Source organism: Bombus pascuorum, chromosome 15, assembly GCF_905332965.1.
Source record: "Bombus pascuorum chromosome 15, iyBomPasc1.1, whole genome shotgun sequence".
NCBI classification, from domain to species: domain Eukaryota; kingdom Metazoa; phylum Arthropoda; class Insecta; order Hymenoptera; family Apidae; genus Bombus; species Bombus pascuorum.
Window position 1 is genome coordinate 6,098,695 of NC_083502.1, and position 25,440 is coordinate 6,124,134.

The following is a 25,440-nucleotide window of genomic DNA, read 5'->3' on the forward strand; positions in this document are numbered from 1 at the left end:
GTGTTAAAGGCCAGAGGATAACGATCGTTTTCCAATGAAGTCGTCCGCGAGCGTATTAACGTTTCGTCTTTTTTTCTCGTTTGACTTCGTACATCGTCGACAAAATGACAGGAATTCCCTCGGGGCTGAAAATATGCGATGCAATCTAAATCCACGATCACCGTCAGTCACGAGAACGAGGAAAATGAATCGATGGAAGAGTCTGTTTTCGAGCAGATATGCGACACAATATTCGTTCTGATACCAGAAGGTGTGTGCACAATTTTCTAAGAAAAAAAAAAAAAAAAAAAGAAACCAAAAGAAGGAAAAAAGATTGAGGAATTTTTCTTTAAATACGACGCTCCATTTATAAAAGAGAAAAAGGGGATGAAATTGAGTATGACGTCTCAGCGAGTCGTTTATTTTATGAATTTATCAGAATAAATGGAGTTCTCTAAAGTGATAGCTATTTTCCATGACAGAATTTTCAATGTTTTGTTTACGAACTATATTGATTCTATATCGGTGACTGATGACTGTAAACTGGCCATAGATGCGTATTTATGATGGGGTTCTATGACAGTGCCGCGACTGAAGCAGCTGTTCCTAAGTTGGAGCCAACTAGGCACCGAAGACAGAGTACAATTAGACGCGAAAGTGGCCAACTGGTGCTGTCCTAACAGGCGACAGCTATACAAACCTTTGCAAGAGGCGTTGATTCGCTGGGAAACTGTGCAGGACACTCAAGGTTACTTGTTATCAGTACAAAACTCAACACTTTGATTCTCTCATCATTTTTCGCAAATATAGTTCATGGTATTGTTACATCTGTTAATTCAAATGCTCGTTCGTTACGAATAAAATATCTCGCTCTTTATTAGTATTTTTACTTCTGATCTTTCCTTTGCTTTCGCTTAATTCTTTGCAAATATTTGAAAAACATCAATACTAAATATTTAATGTATTAAATATTTACCGCAACATCCACCGTTAGCAAAATAACAAAATATTCACAATCCCTTTCTTTCCAATACATAAATACTGCTTTATGTAAATATAATCTCTGCGTCGCGATCGTCGAATTGGAAAAAAAAAAAAAATAGAAAACCTCAACCGCCTCCGACTCTCGATGAATTATCGATTCAGGCCACGATTGATTAACGCATGATTATTCATGAATTATAACAGGCGCTCCCGGTTGCGAGCCAGGTATGGTCTCGTTTTCCTGTGATCCTCAGCTGGAGGAGGAGTTGGTCAGCGTTATTTACAGCCTGGAACTTTTGTTCAGCAAAAATCGACGAAGCAGAGAGATCGATATGGACTACGAAATTGGTCGATGCACAGAATTAAGAAGAGAGATGTCCTTGAATCTAAACTGCGATGGAAATCTATGCTCGATTCTCAGTGCAAAAGACAGGACACCTCACTCTGTGCATAGTTGCAGCTACATAGCCGATTTTAAACGACCTGACGAAGAACTGAGCGGTTATCTGACCAATTAAGGATCGATCGTTATATTTCAGCTCATTTTCATCTCTGACGTTCTGTCCGAATTTATCGAAAATTCTCTAAATGTAGAAAAACTGATCCTTTCTTTTGCGGGCAACTTGTATTTGATTATCCTGGATGGATTTCTTCAATAGGACAGACAAAGTAGTATAAAGTATAACGTAAGTGCTAACAAATATAAAAAAGTATAGTTAACTAGAGTAGTTTGAAGAAAGGGTTAGGTTTCTTTGCGATAAAGAATTATTTTTCAAGGCATAGCCAATGAAATTTCACGATGAAATTATAAATACACTGGGAAAAACTAGTTAATAAGAAATCATTCGAACGACGACAATTTTATCGAAAATACCAGAGATAATATTTTATCAGACGAGTACTATAGTTCTGTTGATTAAAAATACAATATATAAAACAAACTGCTAATTTATCTGGCTTACTGTAACAAAAGCGATAGATACTTGTCAAGGTTACGATTTAAAAAATCTGCTATCTAAGATTAACCAAAAGTATCTAAAAAATTGAAAGAAAAAGAGGGATGGTTATTTTAGAAAATTATCAAAATAAGTCGACAATTAGCGACATAAAATGTTTTATTAACCATCGTTATACGGTCAAGGTGTACGAGCATACATTTAGATAACATGATTCAATACGACAATGAAAGATGTCATAAAATCGTATGTTAATTCTCGCCACAAAAATCACCTTGCCCATCGTCAACACTATTCTTCTCGTATCAATCCTTTTTTTTCGTTATCATTTTTTTCTTTTTATCATTTTCTGTTTTCTTTTCTAATACATTTATTACACAGCAGTAATGAGTTTATTCAGGACGAACACTGTTTCTTACGAGAGAAAGGTAAACGTTATATAACACGTGTACACATGAATTAACCGCGAGAGCAAGGAACATCCTTCGTAATCTCTCACTTCGTTATCCTTCGAACTATAGTTTTGTGCAGCTTGGCAAACCAACGAACGCAGCTCTTAATCGTTCACGACACTCGTCATCTTTAATTATTATTTACAGAAACATCATTTAAAATCAGACTGATTTCGAGTTGGATCCAATGCGGTCCTCGACTTCGTTAATACGCCAAAAATTTGCTTCAATGAAGAGTGTCTAGGAGAACCTAAGTTATTCCAGATCACATCAGGCTGTTAAGTACTATAATAGCTCGCTAGATGGCGGCTACAATGCTTTAGAAGAATCTCTAGTGGGATCTGGAATAATTAAAGTCCCTTTTTTATATTTTTTTACTTTTTCCATTTTTACTTTTTTGTTTTTTTTTTTTTTTTTAGAAAAATTCACGAGTCTAGGACCACAAAGGAGGAAAGTTTCCTGTTTGAAACACGATTAGCTATTCTCCTTGCGGAGGAGAGGGTCACCCGAGGTCGAATTCAGTTTGAATCACAGCTGTCTGACAACTATCGTCCAATAGTTTGATCGGACGAGTTTCTATTGCTACTAGTTTATTTATTATTATTATTATTTTTTACTTTTTTTTATTTTGGACAATATCCAGCTTCTAGGGCCTTGACGAAACAACTCTCGAAGAAACACTCCAGGCAGTGACTGTTCTTTAGCATTCTGTGGTTTCTTGAAACTTCAAAGAAGTCTGAATTTCATTTAAACGAGATTGCTGTCGAGTTGAACGTGGTGTCGCCGGGTTTTCTTCATAGAAGAAATCATCTGAGGGGAGTTTGTATAATTGCGACGATATTGCACAATCTCGCACCGATACTTGGACACGCGAGTCTGAATTTATAAAAAGTCCAATTTTGGCGACACCAATCTCTCTCCTCGAGCTGTTTCGCTATTATGGCCATGATACTTGTACTTGAACTCTGGTTCGTTCTTCAAGATTACATAGCACATCTGCAAGCAGACTGTTTACTTGTCTTGTCTCAACCTGACTTAGGTTTCTTATGTTCCTTTCTTAAATTAGAAAACAGTCCGCCCTGAGCACCTTGAGGAGCTTCAAACTGACAATTACAATTCTTTTCGGGGCTTTCTTGCACAATTAAATCGGTATTGTTAAGCTAATGAATTCCAATTACACGTCGTATTGATTACAAAAGATAGAATGAAACAATTCGTTCGATTCGTTAAATACCATAACACTTACAATCCAATTACTATAAACTGTAACAAAAATTGAGTTTAACCAGGAATTTGTTCCACAGTGTTACAGCATCTATGATCCATTACTAATGATTACCAAACGAAACCAGCGAGTAAAATTTTGTTCACATCGCTAAATATAATAATATTGAGAGTGCAATTGTTAGTTACATTAATAACCAATTATGCAAGAGGGCCAATTGTCCAACCAGTTGCCCAGGTACAAGTATCCTCAACGAGTGAAACTCGACCAATCCAGTGTCAACGAGATCCCTGGTTTCGGTCAGGACAGCTTGCACTTGCTTCATCCTTCGATCCTTCCACGAAAAGCGAATACTTTGAAACTGCGCTACAACGCGCATCAGCTATATAGAGACCGATTCTCCAGATTGAGAGAAAGAATTTTGTGTTCAAGCCTTGCTTCTGTCCCTTTACGAGACACTGAATCATCTTTACTCGTCAACTTTTAGGTTTAGATTTCTATCTATGCGTAAGACAGGCCAAGAACTATTGACAAGAGTTTTGATAATTTTCGTTGAGACGATTAGAGAGAGGAGCCAAGGCTTTCTTCCGTTTTCTCTCTTCAAGACGCGTGTGTCATCCTCGTTTTCACTTTATCTAAACGGTACGCTTAGTTTAATCGATATTCAGTTGATAGTACCATACCATGTGTGCCGCTAAATAAATACGTTTATTGACGAACGTCCATCGACAAACATTTGCTACAGTCTCTTGTCTGACAGCGTTTTATTGCTTGGAGGAAAACGTGTTGCAAGTAGACTGTGGACATTTAGGCAATTTTGTGTTCTTCTTGTTTTGGGTGTTGTATAAGTGAAATGATGCAATTTAAATAGAAATTTGCATACTTTACCTTGGATATTCTAGATATTTTTGTACACGTGTATTCCGTTGTTTTGCACATTTAAATTTCATATAAATGCAGAAAAATCCGCAGTCTAATCGTGACACTCGTGTTTTCAAAAAGATAAGACACCACGAAGAACAGCGACATCTATCAAATGGACGTTCTACGACTATCAGCTATCTTCGGAGCCGTTTTGAAAGGTAACGCATAAATTATACTACGTTTGTAATTATAATCAACCATTTATAGTTGATAAAATCCAGCAGAAATTAATCGTAACGTGAACCTAAAAAGGTATGGTCCCGAAGTGAGGTTCTGGCCATTTGAAAGTCGCACCATCGTGAATCGGTTTATAGAAGCAGGATAGCGACGTCCATGGGATTTTCGGGGAAAATAAGATCTGGTTTCGGTTATTACACTAAAAGTTATACTCCTGTTACGCTACACAGGCGCATAAATTGATGAACGACTTAAATAAAAACTAACGAGTTAAACGTACGAGTAAAAACACATTTGCCCATACTAGAGGCTAAAAATTATACACACGATCCAACTGAGTACCATACACGCGCCATTATACACGAGATATTCTATAGATGAGACTCTCACCGCGAACCAATAACGTTTCTCATACTTTCTTCCCTTTTATCTTTTTTCTTCACTTTTCTTCCTTTTCCATCAGCAAGATGCCAAGTTCGTATCGAATATTTTTGTTCTTTTTTTTTGTTTTTTTCTTTTGTTTTTTTTTTTTTTGCTAAGTGATATTAGTTTTTCTTCTTGATACGAACCCTTCTTGCACAGGAAATTGTTTCAATGCTTTTGTACGCGGAGGAGCGGCTTAACTAACAAAACTTAATAAGAGAGGATAACCACACCATTCGCCTAATCTTTCTCGCTAATATTCTTTCTTTTGTTTTTCCACGAGAATTTTTATTACTACCTTTTCTTTCTTTGTATTTTAATTAGCTTCTGTTTGTTAGTTGCTTTATATAATTTTAATGTTTTATAAGTTCCACCGAGCAATAGATAAATAGAGGTTTTAGAAACGAACTTCTCTGTTCTTATTTTTTCTCATTATTTTTTTCCATTTCTCACTGGTTTCCTCTCTTTCTTCTTATTAATAATTGCTTTTAATCGTTATTTCAATGCAACATAGATTTTTCTGTTATATGCCTATTCACGCTTTAGGAAGAAAGTATATGAGTACACCTTGGCCTGAGATCAAATGACTAGCATTTCCGGTTGTTGTTCGCGCCACTGTTTTGGATACGCAAGCGGTCTTGGCGGCGCGGCCGCTTGCCTTTTACGCTCAACACTTCCCTCAGCTTGTTACTTCTATCCAGGCGACCTCTCTTCAGTGCTTGGGTTGTCCTCTTCTCGTAAACCTGCACGTAATTTTGATTGACACTCAAAACTTTCATTGAAATTGATCTTCAAAATATGCTGCAATACGGAAAATTAATTTCTATATATTTGGAAGGATCGAGCTTTTTAGTTTTAAGTGAATGTTAAAGGTAATCTGATATTTGAACTTTAAAATGAAATGTTTGGTTACTTCTATCGACAGGTCGTTATCTCTGTTATACTTCAACTTTTGTTAAGCAGGCACATTAACCCATAACCAGCGTTGGATCTTGAAATATGTATTTTGGCGATGAGCGGTGATTATAAAATAATTAGCTTCTTCTTTGTCTTACGTTTGTAAAATGTTCAGGCCTCCAGTAGAAATTTCAAATTATACTCCACTTCGGAATGCACTATTATCAAGTACGTATCATTATTCTTAGGGAAAAGCGGAATATTGGATAGTGAAGAAATAGTAGAATATAGTTTATCGTCACAACCACTTGACAATAATTTCTAATTTGTATTAGTGTAATGAATCGATATTAGTTAATTTGTTAGTATAATAAGGAGATAAGTATTCCAGGAAACTGGCGTTTATCTCGCTACGAACGCCATATTCTCGCTTATAAAAAAAAAAAAGTTAACAGCAAATTACCTTTTGCGCCGACCGAAGCTGAACTATCCTCTTCTCAGTGCGTGCACGAGGTCTTTCGTCGTGGGTGTCTGGTCTACGGGTTGTTTGTCGCTCATTTTCGCTTCTACCGGGGGCACGTTCCGGCGATGCCGGTGTTGCCGTGACCGGTGCACTGGAAGCGATGTTTGTCAGAGCGTCCTCCTCGACGCCTGGCTCTTCCGGTGCGTCTGGCGTTGGCGGTGGAGTTTCGGGGGCGATCGAAGGCGCTGTGGCTCGGTAAACGGACATACTGGGATGTTCTATCAGTAGGTCCTCTAGCGGTGATGTTTCTACGTTCACGGGACCAGCCCGTGTAAAACATGCGGGTGGTGTTACATACCACGACTCCTCCAGCGCCGTCGTTCCCTCAACTGCAGGTTTTAAAGCTCGCTTATAGCATTACTTCTCCAGCGTACGCTCTGTAGATAACTTACACTGTCGGTCATAAGTATTAGGATACCTATTTCGTACAACTATTGCGAAACTCTAAGAAATTTTAGTTTGTATAGTATTTTATATTGTACGGCATATACGATACGAATGGATCAATAGATTTATAATAAAATAATCGAGAGATAAAAGCAATGGGAAACATCGAATTTACGTTAATACCACGAAGTGCCCAAATACTTATAATTGCTAGTGTTTTTGTTCTGAGGGCAGACCTGAAACTGCCTTGAAGAAGTGAACTGCGAAATCGATGGAAGAAACTGATCGCACTATTAAAAACTCGATCGAGAAAAAGAAAACTATGAACTACTGAAACTTTCTCTAATAACAATCTTCGATAATATTATTTTCAGGTCTGCAAACACGTCTTTCGAAATTCTATTACATTGTTCTACAATGAATGTCTGTTCTACGATGAAGCATCTGACAACTAGTTTTGATAAAGCTATCGTTTATTTTGAGATGAAAATCTGTAAGTAAGTAGCATCCAAATTCATATAGCTTCTTCAAATGTTTAGGTTTGCTTGTCTCGCAAGTTCGTATACGTGGCATATAAGAGTTGTTTGATGTAAAGATGAACCGGTATGGAAAGTCGAGCAGAAAGCGACATTTATTGTGTAACAACGTAATATTTTTAATCCTCATTGTTTTTTTTTTTTTTTTTATAGACTAAAATGTAGCTTAGGTTAGTCAGGTTGCTTGAATTCCATTTGTTTAATCATTCTCATAATAATCGTATATTTCGTTAAAAGCTAATCATTATATATATCTCTAAGCAGATTAATTTCAAATTTCTGATCAAATTTCAAAAAACCTAAGTCATCTGATTTCATTTATCTCGATATTGTTTGAATTCAAGCAATCCGATTTGAAACGGATACCTAATGGAAAATGGATACCTAAAATGGAGTCGAAGAAAGTGGTGGAACTTGCTGGATTGTCTGCAATAAGGAGAGAAATTGCGAATGAATTGTTAAAAGCTAAAAATAAAAGTACACAACATCGTCAGTAGTCTGTAACACCCTGCATGCATTAAACGAAGCTTTTTTGCCCGTCATCTCTTGTTTCAACCCTTTACAAGACTGTAATTCATACTTCTTCCCTCTATACGTTTTTCATACACCTACTTTCGTAAATTCTACAAAATTAACATCAAAACGTCTAATGGATGAACCTAATTGTAAAAGATATAAAATACAGTGTCTACCGAAAAAGAGAAAAGTCAAATTTAATAATTTTCCATACCGATAGTATTGAAACGTTTCTACGCCTAGAAGAATTATAAAACTCTCTCTCCCCCCCCTCTCTCTTTCGATAATGCAAAACTCGCACAGGCAAGTGAAATAAAAAAAAGAAAGAAAAAAACAAAAGTTAAACTCCGAAACTTTGACATGCAATTCTATTTGAAGTAACAATGCGAAACAATACAAAATAAAATAAATAACAAGGATAAAACACATTCTGCCTATTTCCCAAGCTCGACAATAACTACAGACAAACCTACCAAGCTTAAAACTAGCAACCACCCTAAACAGCCTGGAAGACAAGTCAAACAAACTTCATTAGGAAAACAATCGGGCAAGAAAGGCCTCGTTATTTTCCAGCACTGGAGTATTCCCATTATTCATCGCTGTATAGTCCAAGGCATCTCATTTTACACCCGAAGGGGACAGAAAGCTTCCCTTGGCGTGTGAGAGGCAGTTGGACTGCAAGATGTGTTTTCTATGTGTGTTTCATCTATATGCATACATATATATATGTATATACAGATACAAAATATATATATATGTATATTCGAATTTCTCAAGATTCCCTTTGGAAAGGAACGTTTATCTCGCTCGTTGAACGTACCAGCACGGTCAATGAGGATCCAGTCATCGCCCTCAATCTCCACCTGACTGAGCCTCGCTATTACTGGATGAGACTCCGGGGTTTCATTATTGGACCCTTGCCGTGAATCCTGCGCGTCGGAGATATTACCTCCGAGTAGGTAGTTTGCCAAACTGCTCAGCATTCTGACCTTCTTCTTGCTTTTCAGCGCCTATAATAACAACGGATAACACCTTATTTTAGAAAAATATTCGTAAAACTTGTAATGGCACCGGTAATACTGATATTCGATAATTTAGGGTCGATCGTGTTTTGTATGGGCGATGAAGATTTTCGAACGTTTGATTGGTGATATTCTTCGCTAGAGACTTTCTAGCGGAAAGAATACGATTGGTAGCTATTTGTTAGGCAATTTGAGACTGCTGAAATTTCATCATCAGCGAGTTAGGTTCACTAAGGTTCGATCTGTTTTACTTGCACGATCTTTGGCTGCTGAAATTCTTGGTCGGAGATATTTTAAACGAAGGAATGGGATGCGTTGGCGGTTGTTGAATAATTTTGGGACAACAGAGCTTGATTCCGCACAGTTTCGTTTACTTTATCTGGATGACGAAGATTCCCAGACCTTTGTTGCTGAAATTCCCAGTTAGTGATTTCTCGAGTGAAAGAATGGGACATGTTGGTGGCTCGGTAAATATGATTAGGAAATTAATCCTTTGCACTCGAGGGGCTATTTTCCGTGACCACGGCGTTCCGTGTAGCAACCCGAGAGGGGAATGAGAGGCGATAGTCCCTATTTATCTTAGATTTCGACCTCTCCAATTGATGAGAGCTCAGTATTGGTTCGTCAATAAATTTCTTAGCACTTTTGTATTGCTTGTTACGAAGGGTAAAGTGTTACACTGGAGATGAAATATTTATGTGAAATTCTTCTGAAACTATGGTTCTGGCAACGTCTCTGACGTTGGTTCAGATTCGATGATGATGGCACAAGTATTATAGTTACGTAAATTTAGGAACTCTAAAAAAAATGGATTTGGAAATTTGTTTAATTAATTCATATATTCTGTGAAAGAACAAAAGAACGAAAGGCCACTTAACCATCTGCGATTTGTGAAAAGTTTAGTAGACCAGTTGAGAGGAGATATTCGACAACTAGGTCCAGCTTCGACGTCGACTGCTAATTGTGATGAAATTCGATTAAATGTAAAGCTCCATGTAATTTTAACAGGAACGAAAAACGATTGTAACGCATGTTTACCACAACAAAGCAGGAGAAAGACACGAAGCAACTTATTATTGCTATATTTGTCCTGACAAACCAAGGATGCATCTTGGTAGACGTTTTATAAATTATTGTAAAGAAGAAAAAGTACCCCAAAAAATATTAAAAAATGATATGTTCGAAGATGTAAATATATATAGATTATTAAAATGTAATGTTTCTTTAAGTTAATTTTTCTATAAAATCATTTTATGTTACCTACAGGACACTCGTTACATACGCGCAAAATCACCTCGAGTTACTGCTACGCCTGATCGAAAAGGCCGTCGAGTGCAAAGGGTTAAAATGGCTAAATTTGGTAAAGTTTTATGTATGTCGGTCGGATTATTTTCAACTGTACGGAACGCAGCTGTAAGTAACCGTCGGAAAATCTCGATTTTATCGGACAATGGAGCGCGTGTAGCAGAAAGTGCGTAGTAGAACGCTATCGGGCCCATGGTCACCATGTTATAATTATCGCGACGCGTATACAACAGCACGAGCATCATCAACGTTGAATTATGTAAGAAAAGAGATGACAGTTGAACAGAACCTTGCGGTACGCACGACAAATTCCAATATTCGTCGAATATGGAATATATGGTCCTGGTTATCTACGACCGACGTTTCTCGTATGATACCTTTAGGATCGCCAAGTGTGTATCCGCGAGGCCTTGTAATTGCCTTTATGACGGTTGCGCAATGGAAAAACGTGAGCCGCGCGTGAGAACGCTTCGCTTCTCCGCAAATGGGACACCGATGCCTGCGTTTCGTTATTTATCGAGTCGCCGCGTCACGCTGTTGCACGCGGTTTGCACGTTTCGCCAGACCACCCTTCTCCCTCTCCCTCCTCGTCCCCCACCTCGTTGCAAATTGTCGTTCCTTGTTCGCTTTTCTACTTGCCAGAGTAAAAAGGAGATTCCTCGAAAACGATTCTCGCGGTCGGAGTTGGATTTCGAACGAACCTGTGTTTAGTAGAAATATACCGTCGTACCTATACATAGGTCGTTTGCGAAGGTTTCTTTTTATTATTATTTAATTTTTACAATTTGTCCAGCTGGACATTCGGTAAATTTTTCTAGCTGAAATTTTCCTAGTTTGCGAAGGTTTTCCTACATTTTAAAAGAGGATCCATTTATGATTGACGTTTTTCACTCGTCGGAGTGAAAAAAAAAGATTCTTCGAGAACGCTTCTCACGACCGATGATGAACTTTTGAACGAGTTCGATCGAATTTCTGACCTATTTGATGGGAATATACTGCATGACGGAGGATTTTATACATTTTAGAAAAAATAGTTTTGGTCAACAATTTATTTGTTAATATCTCTTTGTTAACACTTAGCCAACCGAATTGGGAGATCTGCCCTCTGTGAAGAACATCGCTGCGTGACAAAGGGGAGATGTTCCTTTTTGACTGAGCTACGCGTTTTCTTTTTTTTTTTTTTTTTTTTTTGTTGTTGTTGCTATTATCAGTTATATAATAAAAGTAAGTACAGTATTTAATAAAATACAGCAATTTAGTAGTGTTACAATTAATTAAGAAGTTACACTATCAGTTATGACTAAATAAAGTTATAATCGAAAGATAGCACACTGTAAAATAATATTAAAATGAATTTTTAATTTCACGTTCAAGTCGTGTTATTTATCTTTAGTCATCTTTAATGTTCTTAATTTTACCTATATTTCCTTATACTTTTAATATATACTTTTAATTTGATGTTTTGTATAAACAATATGTGAAATCGTTAAATAAGATCATTACCGCAAAATATAATTAACCACTTAAATAATTTTTACACTACTTTGTTTTCTAAGTAGAGAATATTAGTCCTCGATACTTGGAAAAATGCGCGGTTGGAAACGTATAGCTCGCTGTGGCCCGCTCGGTTGGCTAAGTGTTGATATGGGAAAAAAAACTAATTCATTGGAAATTTCGATCATATTTTTATATGAAATTTGAATATCACAGTATCTCTTGCGATATAATTGAATATTCCAGTAAATATGAATTTCTGTCATTTACGAAGTACACCACTTTGAGATAGTTATGCAGAATATGGTATATAATGAGTGGTAACCACTTATTTCTATAAATAGTGGTGCCATCAAAAAAGGTTAATAGAATTCCTAACCTTTATGGACAAAAGATTGCGCTACTGTGGCGATAGTTACTTATAGCAATAGTATATCACTGCAATCCGCGATATAGCAATAGCTATAGAGAATGAAGTATCGAGCTTGTGAATGATGAATTATTTTGAAAAATACGAAGAATACGGAAAAATGTTTTAGATAAATGTTATAGATTATGAAGCAATACAAAAAACACACTAGCAATTATTTGACCTTGCAATGACTCTATAGTGTTGCAAAAGTCACAAATGAAGTCGTAAGTTAAAACACTTACGAATACGAACTTGTATTTTCTACTGCATATTCTTGTAGCTGATACGACATTGTTTAGAAAACATTGCGAGATATGAATTTTCAAACTTCATGTGTCATTTATTTCGAATAATCATGAGTTTCATGCATTTAATTAATAGCGACGAGCGTAATGACAGGTATAGCAGAACTAAATACATAATATAGTGATAAAGATAAAAGGTAAAATAATTGTGTCACAGAGTATTATAATAATACTTACAGATATCACTTTTCTACGTTTTATAAACACTAAAACTTTATAAACACACTAAAACAAGAAAATTGTAAACACGTCTTAAAAAGTTATTATATCGAAGATAAAACGTAAATGACAGAAAGTACGGGATACAATGAAACGGATTAACGAAGACGTGCCCTTACGATTATCTCGTTACATGAACTCGGAATAGAATTAACAAGAAATTCAATTATGGCACGCGCGTGATGGATAACACGATGTTTCTAATTGTGAAACAATTTCACTTTACACTCGTTCACTCAAGCGACCGATACTGACGCACACCTACTTTAATATTTCAAAAGTCCACCGACACTATAGGAGCAGATAATCCCAATTTGACGAATCAGACACAATTTGAACAAGAACTAGCTCGGTGACCTTTGAACGAAACTTGAAGATCATTGAATAAACTTTTCCTTTGTTCGTGACACGATCTTGTGATGTTTTGATAGGAAAATTAGGAAGAATATAAAAAAGAAAAAGAAATATAGAAAAGAGTACGGAAGGAAGTAATAAGATATAAAATGCGTCTCGATTTCGCGCCTATTCAATGATAAGGTAGGAAATTCGATAAGATTGTGCGCGAAAGTCGCGAAGGAACGTTCGCGTCCACTCACTACGCACGAATGATTCATGGACCAGTGAAAACGCGACCGTCGAGTAAGCGTGCTTGGTCATTATCGCGAATAAACATCTGTTTTGCTAATTTCATTGCTGAACAGATAACGGATTGTGATGCAACGTGATCGACCGCTGTTCTGTAATCGCTACACTGCAGACTTTTATGCAAATTCCTATTTTTATGAGCATCGAGTAAAGGTTTGAAACTACACCGTTGTAAATTTCAATCTAACACACAGATTCCTATAAAAAGTTGCGAATTTTTTTTATAGCAACTACCTGGTAGTTGGGGCGTTAAATGCGTGTGTAAATTCCACTAAAATAAAGTTCGATGCCGAAGTTAATTAAATGCGGTTGCGCGTTCTTGTTCAACCTTGAAATCATTCCCGATCCAATTGCATCGAAATTCGTCAGGAAAAGTTGAACCGAAACGGAATACCTTCTACCAATTAAAATCCAGCCATCATTACCGACGCATTCAAACCACCAAACCACACGATCTCGAATAACGAAACGACAGGTAACAAAATCGATATAAAATATCCTCCATCCAGTCCACTCTCTCCCAAACGGACCAAACCTCGATCGTTTCGATCCAATCTGACTTTCAGCCATTTTTTTTCACAAAGCGTAATACACACCTGGTGTGAGGTGAGGATCGTATCGATTTCGAGCGTGACTCACGTGAACCGCGAACTCATGCCAGGGAAACGCGAATTACATGGTCGAAGCACGAATTTTTTCAAGGTGCTGGTGTAAATATAAACTCGTGTCTCGACTTTCCTCGCGTCTGCATCATCGGTTATGCCACGTTCCGACGCAACGTGAGTACAGTAACACGTTTCCGAGAGTTGATGCGTGCGCTGTGTTTTGCCACGTTCCTTAAATCTGGCAACCACATGTCATACCGTGTCGAATTGCTCGGCCACGTTCAATTTACACTGTCTAAAAATGCTGAGTTATCGTTATAAACCCTGTGCATAGCTGCGACATCTGCTAGTCTAGAAAAAAAATCAGAGACACCCTCGCCACCTACTTAAGAATGTTACACAGAATATCTTATGGTATTCTATGGAGAAAGAAAGTATAGAAAACACGGAATACGCTTTCGAGAAAATCAATCTTGAAGATTTGTTAACTACCCTTGAACTTAGGCTAATTATCGACTGATCATTTTTTTTTTTTTTTATTTCATTTTGGTTTTTTACAATTTGTCTTATGGACATTTGGTAAAGTGTTATATCTTATTGGTGAAAAAAAAAATAAAATAAAAATAAATATAGCATGTGGGTGGCTACCCCCAGCGGGGTGCCAGCTTCGTTTTTTCTAAGTTATATCTTTTATTTACTGATCATTTGACAATGCTCTTGAAGTTTCATAGCAATTATTTGAAAATCCGTGAAGACAAAGCACGCGCTGTTCACCGATGTCGCGTTGTGTCTTCATTATTGTAAATGTCTCACCGCGTAATTATGTTAATGAAATGAGTTCAGCTTTTTGCGCTTCTGTCTACGCGGCAGATATCCTTGAATCGCGTAACTTCGAATTGCATCAATTTTACACCCATTTTTTATTCTTTTTCTATTTTACTTTATTGTTACCGTGTATCGTGAGACTGGCGTAATTGTTATTAAAAGATTAACCGATTAGGCCTTATGATATGACAGTGTCGAGTTATTATGAATAGATATGACGCAATAGAATTCGAAAATTGAATGGAAGCGTGATCATTCATTAGCTATATGGAGGTTCATATTGTCGATCGTTCTTGTTTGTTACCTTTGCGAAATTGATCATTGTATAGTTATACAATATATATTTGTAGTCTAGCATAATCGTATAGTGCATGGTTTCTATAGTTGAATATGTATAGTAGTTCTTACAGTGAATATCATATAGTGGAGTATCTTTCAAATGGACCTAATGTAGTTGCAGATCTTTGTAATGAATTTGGTATAATTAAAAATTGTTGTAATAAATTTAGTATAGTAGATACTATTCCTACTACTATAGTGTCTATATAATAATGTCTGTAACATTGTTGAACAATGTTAAATATCAGTGTAGTCAACTATTAGTTGACACGTGTATAGTTCAACCACTACAGATATATTTCTAACACCAATGCATATAAATATACTATAAACATACTTCAATTAGGAAAGTTGCAATAGAAAAAGCAATAAGGAAATAATAAAGACAAAGTAATAAGGTAATAAGGAAAATAGCCAAGTTAATACAATGAATTATAGTTGCTGGGAATTAAGATGACATGGAATATGTCAAGTAATCATTTCACTATAAGTAATGTCTTGTTCGGAGAATTCTACAATTAATCTAGCAACGCAATGGTCATATTTCTATTATTCTATCGTTAGTTACTTTTTTCAATAGCTTTCCGTTCTTTGTTCTCTGGCAATCTTTTCTTTTTTTTTTTGTTCGTCTAAAATGCGTGTTATCTTATTTTCCTTGAATATCGCACGAATAACAAACGAGCTTCAGAGCTCTGCTCGTGTTCCTCGTGAATCATAATCGGACTAATCGTACTGGTTACGGTAGAGGCTTATCGTTACGTCAGAAAAGTCGCTGATTTCATCGCTACAATTGTAACTCCCCGATATTACGACAAAACACATTGTTTCGACCCATGATCGTATCTAAAAAATACAGGGATTATTGTCTCACGGAACCCTTTATTGCTATGCTAACCAAATATTATTGCAGAGTATTAATTATAATTCTATATTTAATTCCTAGACGTGGTACCAACGAATTAATGAATCGATGTATATGGTCAATATAGGCAATTTTCACAGTGCATAAACCTACTATAATTACTACTCCATGCTTTTTACAATACTTCTAACGAGATTATATTATACAGGCTGTTACAAAATAATGATAGTTTTTGAAGTATTTGTTTCCAGAGTATTTCACATCTTTTGCAAATAAAGTAAGATAGTAAAGTAAGAAGTAAGAAAAAGGAAAACATTTGAAGAGATATAAATGTGAAAAAGAGAAGACAAAGCAGGATATATCGCACAAAGAAAATGATAGAATTATAACTTTCTTCGGTTTCGAAATGATTGTATGACGAGTCTTATCTTTCTAAACAAAATCTTTTTTAATTAGTTGATATCTACATATACAATAAACACGATAAGAAAGAAAACTACCTGAAGTAGTAATTAATAGTCCAACTATATGACAACACGAAGATAAACAAGTTAATCGACGTCAATACAATAATTCCTTCTCTTTGAACAACAAACTATTTTTCTCAATTAACTTTCTATCGACAAAGCCTCTTTCTTAAACCTAATCTTATTGCCGACAAAAGACCTCTTTCTTAAAGACCCGGATTTAATCCCAGCAGGCATTCCTATCTATAACCATGACATAACCTCAAAGCGCTCACAGAATCCCCTTTTCAGCAGAAAATCAAGCGAAATTAAACTGGCTGGCTGAAATTAATTCTCAATCGATTTGAAGAAGAATTGCTTTACAATCAGTCTGGAATCGCGAACCGACGCAGATCTGACAGGCTGGAATTACTCAGACGTCGAGTTAAGTAGGCGGAAGCGAATGCCACGAATATGCGAGAGCACGTAACGTCAATCTATCCAACGCGTTGCCTAACTGTTTCCGCTAATAATTCAACAGGCTCAAATCCACTAGCGCACCATTTGTTTACATCGACGATAAAATCTTTAAGCGGCACGTAAAGTCTCGTTTAGATTAGCATGTTACCTGACTTTGAACAATTCGAACTCGAGTAACTTCAAAAAACCTACTTTACTAGCGTAAACTGTTAGGTGTTCAGATTAGTCAAGTTACTCGAACAACTACTTTTTAACTTCAACTACTACTTACAATTAGTGTGAACGCGGCTTAAGTTAGTCTCAAAAATCCTCACACCAGTAAAGGAAGTTCGCAATGAGCCTGGTGGGTTGTGTCAATAAATCCCCATCATCGTGATGAGATAAAAATCGATAAAATGCGTTAGGGTCACCAATAATGGAAAGCAAACATAACTTCTTCTTCTTCTTGAATTTCCTTTTTATTTCATACGTTTTTATTATATGAAAATGTTAACGAATAGATAGAGAAGAATATTAATAATGGCAATATCAACGAGTTGTGCTATACTGCTTCGATAGAATAGATGTAAATGAGGATACAACGCGCTAGGAATTTAATTAAGGTGAATACCCTTGAATGCCTTAGAATGTTCGATTTTTTTTCCTTTTTGTAGCGTAGGGCATCGATTAAAAAAAAGGATAGAGAAGAAGGTATTAAGTAAAAAATATTGCTCATTATACCGATCATATGGAATTAATGTAAATGAAGATGCCAATGTACCAGGAATTTAATTTCAATTTATTTTTTATTAATTCAATTATTATTTTGTAATTATACAATGCTGAAAATAAAATACTATTAAACTTTTTTTTTTCTTCGTGACGTAAGTTTATCAATGGAACTAATTCATCGAAGTAGATAAGTGAAAAGACAATGTTTAAAGAATTGTTTATCGATACATACGTACATTTTTTTCAATTATATTATCGTTCCCTATTGTTTACAAATTTTTAAAACCCGCAATCAGAATTAAAGTATAAATAATACGAGTGTATTTTGACAATTATTCAATAAATCGATTGACAATAATTCACATTCATTGACATTGACACAAACTGAATTTTTTGAAAATATACAGCATATTGGAGATTCATGAGAGAAATTACATTTTCTGCGGATTAAAGCACATTGAAAATCGAATAACGAATTTTGCCAATTTCACATTTTCTGAAAATTAAAGCGGATTGGAAATTCATAATAAAATATCTTGGATTACATATACTTCATTTTATTATATTATATACGCTTTATTAAGCCCTTGAATTGGTAAGAAAATAAGTACTAATTGTATTAAGTGAATACGTTTTTAGAACCGTATAGAGATGACCTATGAATTCTAACCTAACAAATACTACACGTCAGAGTTCTTCATCGAAGCAAAAGCTGCACTCTTTAATTGGAAGAGAACTGATCTAATTACCAATTCAGTACTAATGGGAGGCACGTACAACAAGATAACATCAAAATAAAAATTCTAATAAAATACCGTAAACTGCTGAGCCAAGCATGAACAAAGAAACTTATTGCATTAATGCTCTGTAATTCTCGTTTAAGGATCGTGAAAAGAAATTTACTCAAATTTTATAATTATCTGAGTGGAAATTTATGAAAACAAAAAATACATAAATGGGAATTTTTTTCAAATCAAAGATATATCTCTGATAATTTCTAACAGGCGCAGGAACAGAAATAACCTATAATCTCGTCAAAACCTTGAGTTAGCTCTAACATTAAGGTTCCCTAATCGTGCTTTTTCCAAACCATTCTAACGATCAAATAAAAATCAAGGCCGCCAATCCTAACGAGATATATAGAGGCGATTCAGATAAAACCAACGTTGATCCATAGAAACACTGGTTGTGTTAATAAACGTTTCACATTATCGCGTAAATTCTTAGACAAGGAGTATAGCCTACTAATCACCGATTCAACTCTAACGGTACCCAAACAATCGTCATAATTTACGATTCTGGCTTGTCGTTGAATCTCCTCTTTCCTTCTTTTTCCCTCTCAACGAGCACAGAGAGTGTCCTTATAACGGAGGACCGTTGTGTCGCGGTCTCTCGCATCGAATCCATCTCGCTTTCCAAGAAAACCTTCAATGAACTCGGCCGTTCATTGGCTAGACACGAGAAAGCAATTCTCATGACCGACCAAATAGATCCTAACACCAGAAATACTAAAATTGGCGAATTTCGGAGATTTTTATATTCCGCAATTATTACAAAAACATAGAGGCAATTTTGCAAAAATTAATATACTGTTGATAGGAGACACGAGAATCCATGTTTTCCGCTTTACAAAAGTTAAGGACGGTCATGTGAAAGTTTCCTACGCTAATTCTCTGGTACATAAAAGATATAACTTAGAAAAAACGAAGCTGGCACCCCGCTGGGGGTAGCCGCCCACATGCTATATTTATTTTTTATTTTATTTTTTTTTTTTTTTTTTCTTCACCAACAAGATATAACACTTTACCAAATGTCCATAAGGACAAATTATAAAATAACCAAAATAAAATAAAAAAAAAAATTCTCTGGTGGTCAGGCAATGGATTACAAGTTAAAATTTCTAGTCTTGCAGAGAAGTACTCGTAATATTTAAAGTGCCATGCTAGATTACGGATATATTATTAGGAAAAGAAAGAAATGAAATTGTCTTATACTATCAGTATCATAATCAACAGATAAGAATGTAGAAAATATTAGTATACTTGTGTAAAAGACTTATACTCTTCGCCTTGCTCACCAGAATATTGGAACAATACTTTTGTGAGTCACAAAATTTAGTTTCTAGCACTTTCGTATTGTAAAGTGTATTTCACAAAAGATTTCCGTTTCTATTCCGGAAAATTATGTAACTCGATAGTTTACATAACAAGCGAGCACAACAAGCTCGTTGGCATGTAGCAACGAAATTGCCGATTAAAACGGGGTCAATGTGTTCTAACGCGCAACACAGAAGCTGGAACGACGCGAGGAAAAGTTTAAGACCGGGGCAAGACGTCGATGATGCAACTCTCGAGAAGTTTTGCGAGCTTTCTAATAATACTATGCGAAGACGATCGATGGAAGGCCGAAATAGAGGAGCCGAGGGATCATTTCGGACGAAAGATGGTGTGTATGCGTCTATTCAGGTAGAGTCGGGATACCATCGAATGTTCAGAGTTGTTCCGACAGAATTTCAAAGAAACCTTCACCATGAACTCCATTCCACCGGATTGAAATAGACTAGGTGAAGTTTAACTGTGGTCTCGAGTTTAGACAATATCAAGGATTCTATTACGTAAATGTACACAGTTTATACGAGGCTTCTAATTTTGGGACTCGTTTAGTAATTTAGTCACTGGTCGCGTCTTCTATAATTTATTAAAAGACAAATCCTCTATACAGTTAGTTCTAAAATTCTCCCGAAACTTCATTTTAATTTTTCGTCGTCATAAAATAAAATAAATGTAACGTAGAGTTGAAGCTTTTATTGATATCGCTGACTGGTTTGTGACTCACGAAAATTTGAGTGAAGTTAATAAAAAACCAGTTAATTTTAATTTATACTTCATGTATAAATACGTAGAAGCAATTTGATAATTTTTTTTATCCGAGAAAATAAGAATATGAATTAAAATTGAGAGACAACCTAGCACTGAATTGTAATCATCAATGATTCAATCATAAAAGATATAACTTAGAAAAAACGAAGCTGGCACCCCGCTGGGGGTAGCCACCCACATGCTATATTTATTTTTATTTTATTTTATTTTTTTTTTCTTCACCAATAAGATATAACACTTTACCAAATGTCCATAAGGACAAATTGTAAAAAACCAAAATAAAATAAAAAAAAAAATCAATGATTCAATATTATATCAGTTGAAGTTTAAATTTTTTTGCAAGCTATCAAAATTTGTTCAAAAGCACCGAATGAGTAGAATAAAAGAAAATACTAGTTTTGAACGAAGGAAATTTTCCAAACCTAACCGAAGCTCAAATCGTGACCCCAACCTACCCTAGCCAGTATCTAACTTACAAATATAACACAAACTCGAACTTAATCTCACTTATCTACTATCTTGACACTTTGATTTATTATTTTGTGAACATACATAATTTTCGACCCAGAAATTTCTTAAATTTAGGTTTTACGTTTTCTCAACTCTCCGATATTATCCATAATGTAGAAATCTATTAAAAATATTTAATATCTCCAAACGAAATGTAGCTAAATTAAACAACCTTACCCAACAATACCAATTAATTAATACCTATTACGATTACCCGTGAATACAATAATACCAATGAAGTATTAAAATACATAAAAGAAAAAGAAAACCAAATTCCGTACGCATCAATTCAACTTCTCATTAAATGTTATGCCATAACCTGCAACTCCAATCACTAAAGTGAACCGCGATTTCACCTTGAATAGTTGATCACAGGCTCGATCGAAAATTCGATACCGAAACGTCGATCTAACGTTCCCATTAAGTTTGCGATATTCATACCAAGGCAGCCGTAGTGTCGCCAATACAGCTATCGTGTAACAAAGACAACCTCGCGAACGGAGAAAGACAGAGAGACAGCCTGCATCGTAGCGCAAAAGAGTCGACATTGCTGTACTCTCTCCATATACCCCCTCTCTCTCCCACACTGTATCTACCGATCCCTCCCGCCAGAACTTCCTGGCTATCCAAGTAAACAAACTCGTTCGACGAATCCAAATCTCGCGCGCAATACCGAAGAGAGGAAGAAACCGTTCTAGAGTCGTTCCTCCGTGTCGATGACGCGACCCGTGGGATAAAACGATGCATCTATATCGATATATGTATGCCAGAATAGACTCGTTTGGCTCGGATCATATGTTTGCGAACGCAGTTGCATAATCCGACGTTTAAGAATGGGTCATTTAAAAAGATACATATATACATGTTAAAGGAAAGAAAAGAAAGAAAAGAAACAAATGGAAAGCATCAGTGACAACCACTGGCCCCCCGTTGCCCTTGCACTTCCAACAATCTTGCGTCGATCAACCGGTCGGTTACCAAGCGTATTACTGCCACTGCATTGTTTCGATCGAATATTCTCCTGGCTACTATACGTACATAATGTATCCGCGTCTCTGTCGACCCCACTCGCCGCATCATTCCTCCTCCGTTTTCGTGCTCTATCACCGCGACGCGCACAAAACCACGGTTCTACATCTTCGCACTTCGATCCTGACCGCGTTGCAAGGCCGCTCTCTATCTTCTTCTAATCACTTTCACGAACACGCGCCTCTATACGCTATACTCGGTCGATAATGTCGGTACCGTTCGACGTCACACCGACTTAAGAATTACGTAGGCGAGCGCCGAAAAACCGAGGTTTCCGCGTGTGTATACACTCACAGCCATAATACGCCTGTAGAAGAAATATATATATGGACGTACACCAGGAGAGACGCGCGTCGAGCTGCCTCTCTGTGACAACGACCTTGATCTCGAATTCGCGCTCTATCGTGCTCTCTCTTTCTCACACCTCCATTCTCTCGTTTCTTCACTCTCGCTTCGGCAAAGAGGAACAAGAAACAAGTGGGCGCATAGAGAGCAGTTTTCCTTCGATGCAGTAATAACGTAGTTAAGCAGAATACCCACACAGTTACGCGCGGTGCGTCTCAAGATACTCGACCTCCGACATATTCACGCACACGCATTCGAACTTCTGGTCAGGATCGTTCCTTCTCCTACGAAAGAACATCCCTCTTCGTTTCGTTAACTTCGTGTTCTTCGCCTCATCTCTTTTACTATCTACCTATCTCTCCCTTCCTCGAGCTTCGTTACCCCCTCCCTCCCCTCGTCGCACTCACTCCCACACACACAGCGGTAACACACAGCGTAGATGTATAGCGAAGAATAACCCGAATAAACGAATAGGCCCGTGTCAAAGGGTGGTTTCGTACGACTCGATCCTCTTTTTTCTTTTATCTCGACCACAACAAATAACTGATTGTTGTCTTGCGTATTATCGGCGTTTCGCGCGATGCCCCGGGGTTTGGTTGACCCCCGCGATACGACACTGGCCAGAGAAACAAGCGACACACGTCTATGTGTTTAGAGAAAGAAAGAGGAAGGAAGAAGAAGTGTATGAAGAGAAAAGGATCCACTCGCCTGAACAGTGTTGCGTTTGAGGAGCCGTGGTAGGAACTGCCCGTAGTAATAGTCGTCAGCTGATTTCGACTGGCTGGCTGGCTGAACAGTCAAGCCGTTGTCGAGGGGCGAGAGCCGAGGTACAACATGGTGGTGGGGACAGCCGTATAGGGGGGAAGGCTTTTAAAGCAATATCAGGGTCGTGCCATCGTACGACGCCCCTGTCACATCGATCTCCTCTTTCTTCGGCTATTTCGCAAATCTTATCTGAATTTGGAAAATTTAAAATCTGATAATTCGATAGGAAGTTATCCTAGTTCTATCTGTAATATTAAGATCTTACTGTTTGCAGGGATTCTTTACTAACTATGTCTTCTTTTTATAGGCAGATTTATTCATCAGAGATATAGTTTAAAGACGACACTGTGTTTTGAAAAAAATATAGGATGAGATTCGAAATTGCGTGGGTTGTAAGAACCACGAAAATGAAAGAACCGTAAATGCAGGAAGTGGAAAATCAATGAGGAGCTCCGTGACTTGGTTGCTGGTAGTGCAAGGCACTCGTATAAAATATCTAGCACGGTGATAATGTAATTCTTAACTGTCGTTATTTATATTACGCGAGATATAATCGTTGATCCACCTTCAATAAGCAACCCATTTTTACAATAATAAATATCAAGTGTCGATCATAGAATTCAATCACATATATGTTAAAAAGATTCTGTCAAGAATACGTTTCCATAGATTGAAAGAATCGAGAAACAACGCAAAACGTATTTTGGGTGATTTTTATTTTTATGCTGACCTTCATCTTGGCTGCTGAGTATTCGCACCCGGACACGTGCAAGCAGCTTTAGCAACGTTAACTGACGTAACGTGAATCTTTCGTAATTTAGCGTACGCGACACGTAAGTATTTTTTTAAAGAAAGAACCCTCACGAATCAAGAATTCGACGGGGGCCTGACGATTCATTGCTTCGTCAGTGAAAACAATTCGATAGTGGGGGAACGCTCAGCTGGGCGAACAGCTGCTAGCCGCTGTTAACGCTTGAACACTTGGAAACTCTCATTTTTACCTAGCCTATTAAAAAAATTTCCCTTTTTCCGTGAAAATTCCGTGTCTAAATTCCATCAGGACCAAAAGGCCAAGTCCAAGTCCCTATCTGAGAATATACCTGCGAACTGTTCCTTATCATTACTTTTCCTTGAAACAAAGTAGTTTCATTTAGCTCGTAGCGACATCGTGTTGCCTGTAGTGGCAATCATATGTAGCAGTGCCTCTCAAAATAAAGTAAAGTTAACCAACTCGATGTAAAAAAATCGATAGTCGAAACGTCAAATCCTGCTAAATAGATCTTTGATCTTTATTCTTTTGAATTGTAATAATTCTATGAGAAACTTTCTTACTTGTACATTTAGGTTATGTTTCATCTATGCTTAATATAGACATAACCTTGTGTAAACTGTGAATGTTGCATTCAATGAAATGTTCAATGTAACCATCGAATACATAAGTCTTTGCTCTTTATTGTTTTAAGTCGTAATAACTCTATAATAAGAAATTTTGTTTCTCTTTTTTTCTTATACAATATCTAGTTTATGCCTAGGTTATGTTTAATTTATACTCTAGTATATACCTTAATATAGACATAACTTTATCGAAACTCTAAATATAACGATGCTGTAATGTTTCCTTAAAAATCGAATAACTCCGTGTAACGTTTGTTTGCTGGATTAGAGGTATTCGTAAATTAAATGTAATCTTATCGTTGTTTACAAATGAGTTTGAAGGGGCTGTATGCTCACGTTGCTATTTCATACTGATAGTTACGTAGAATAATGTATGATGAAATTGGCGAAAAATTAGAGGAGAATGGATTTCGAAGATAGAATACAAATGAATTTTGTGGAGTGAATGGGACAAGATTGGAATACCACTTTAAACAGTGTGAACGAGACGCCTGCGCCAGTCTCCCCTGTCAATACTGTTTGAGGGATGCCTCCATTTCACTGTTGGATTGATACGAGTCAATGTATGCCAGTAACAAACCAGACATGAGAAACATTTTGTTTCCTAAGACCCAGTATCTCCTACTCCTCCGACATTGATTTCCGGAAACCCTTATGTGCTCAAAAAATAAGCCAATCCCGAAATGTATCGATCAGACGACTTATTCCTTTAGCCTTCCGAATCCTATATTTTTGGCTTCTCAAAGAAACTTTTATCACTAAATTGACTTTAAGTATAAATGAATCATTAATTTTCAATTCCTTGGAAAATAATATTTAGAAGCGAAGACGCACTGAAAATGCGTGAAAACAAATTAATGGATTTTTA

General features: G+C 36.6%; 2 protein-coding genes across 2 annotated transcripts; one reads left to right on the plus strand and one right to left on the minus strand.

Annotated features, from left to right (window-relative positions):
• On the plus strand, positions 1 to 1,956 carry LOC132914589 (uncharacterized). Its single transcript, XM_060973810.1, has 3 exons — positions 1 to 250; positions 563 to 727; positions 1,168 to 1,956. The coding sequence occupies exons 1-3, from the start codon at positions 139 to 141 to the stop codon at positions 1,479 to 1,481; spliced, it is 591 nt and encodes a 196-aa protein (XP_060829793.1). The 5' UTR covers positions 1 to 138; the 3' UTR covers positions 1,482 to 1,956.
• Positions 1,957 to 2,060: 104 nt separating this feature from the next.
• LOC132914586 (tumor protein p53-inducible nuclear protein 2) lies at positions 2,061 to 23,234 on the minus strand. The gene is made up of 5 exons (XM_060973807.1): positions 23,121 to 23,234; positions 8,800 to 8,989; positions 7,848 to 7,889; positions 6,481 to 6,869; positions 2,061 to 5,863 (listed from the first exon to the last, which is right to left on the minus strand). Exons 2-5 carry the CDS (start codon positions 8,960 to 8,962, stop codon positions 5,708 to 5,710), a joined length of 750 nt encoding a protein of 249 aa, XP_060829790.1. The 5' UTR covers positions 8,963 to 8,989; positions 23,121 to 23,234; the 3' UTR covers positions 2,061 to 5,707.
• Positions 23,235 to 25,440: the final 2,206 nt, after the last annotated feature.

Excerpts from the sequence above, each read along its gene's own strand:
- LOC132914586 (XM_060973807.1), bottom strand. The coding sequence starts at position 8,962 with ATGCTGAGCAGTTTGGCAAACTACCTACTCGGAGGTAATATCTCCGAC. Across the intron at positions 7,890-8,799 it reads GATCCTCATTGACCGTGCTG|ACAATCCAGCAAGTTCCACC; the intron begins GTACGTTCAACG and ends TCCTTATTGCAG. Across the intron at positions 5,864-6,480 it reads AGCTTCGGTCGGCGCAAAAG|GTTTACGAGAAGAGGACAAC; the intron begins GTAATTTGCTGT and ends AATTACGTGCAG.
- LOC132914589 (XM_060973810.1), top strand. The coding sequence starts at position 139 with ATGCAATCTAAATCCACGATCACCGTCAGTCACGAGAACGAGGAAAAT. Across the intron at positions 251-562 it reads ATTCGTTCTGATACCAGAAG|TGCCGCGACTGAAGCAGCTG; the intron begins GTGTGTGCACAA and ends GTTCTATGACAG. Across the intron at positions 728-1,167 it reads AACTGTGCAGGACACTCAAG|GCGCTCCCGGTTGCGAGCCA; the intron begins GTTACTTGTTAT and ends GAATTATAACAG.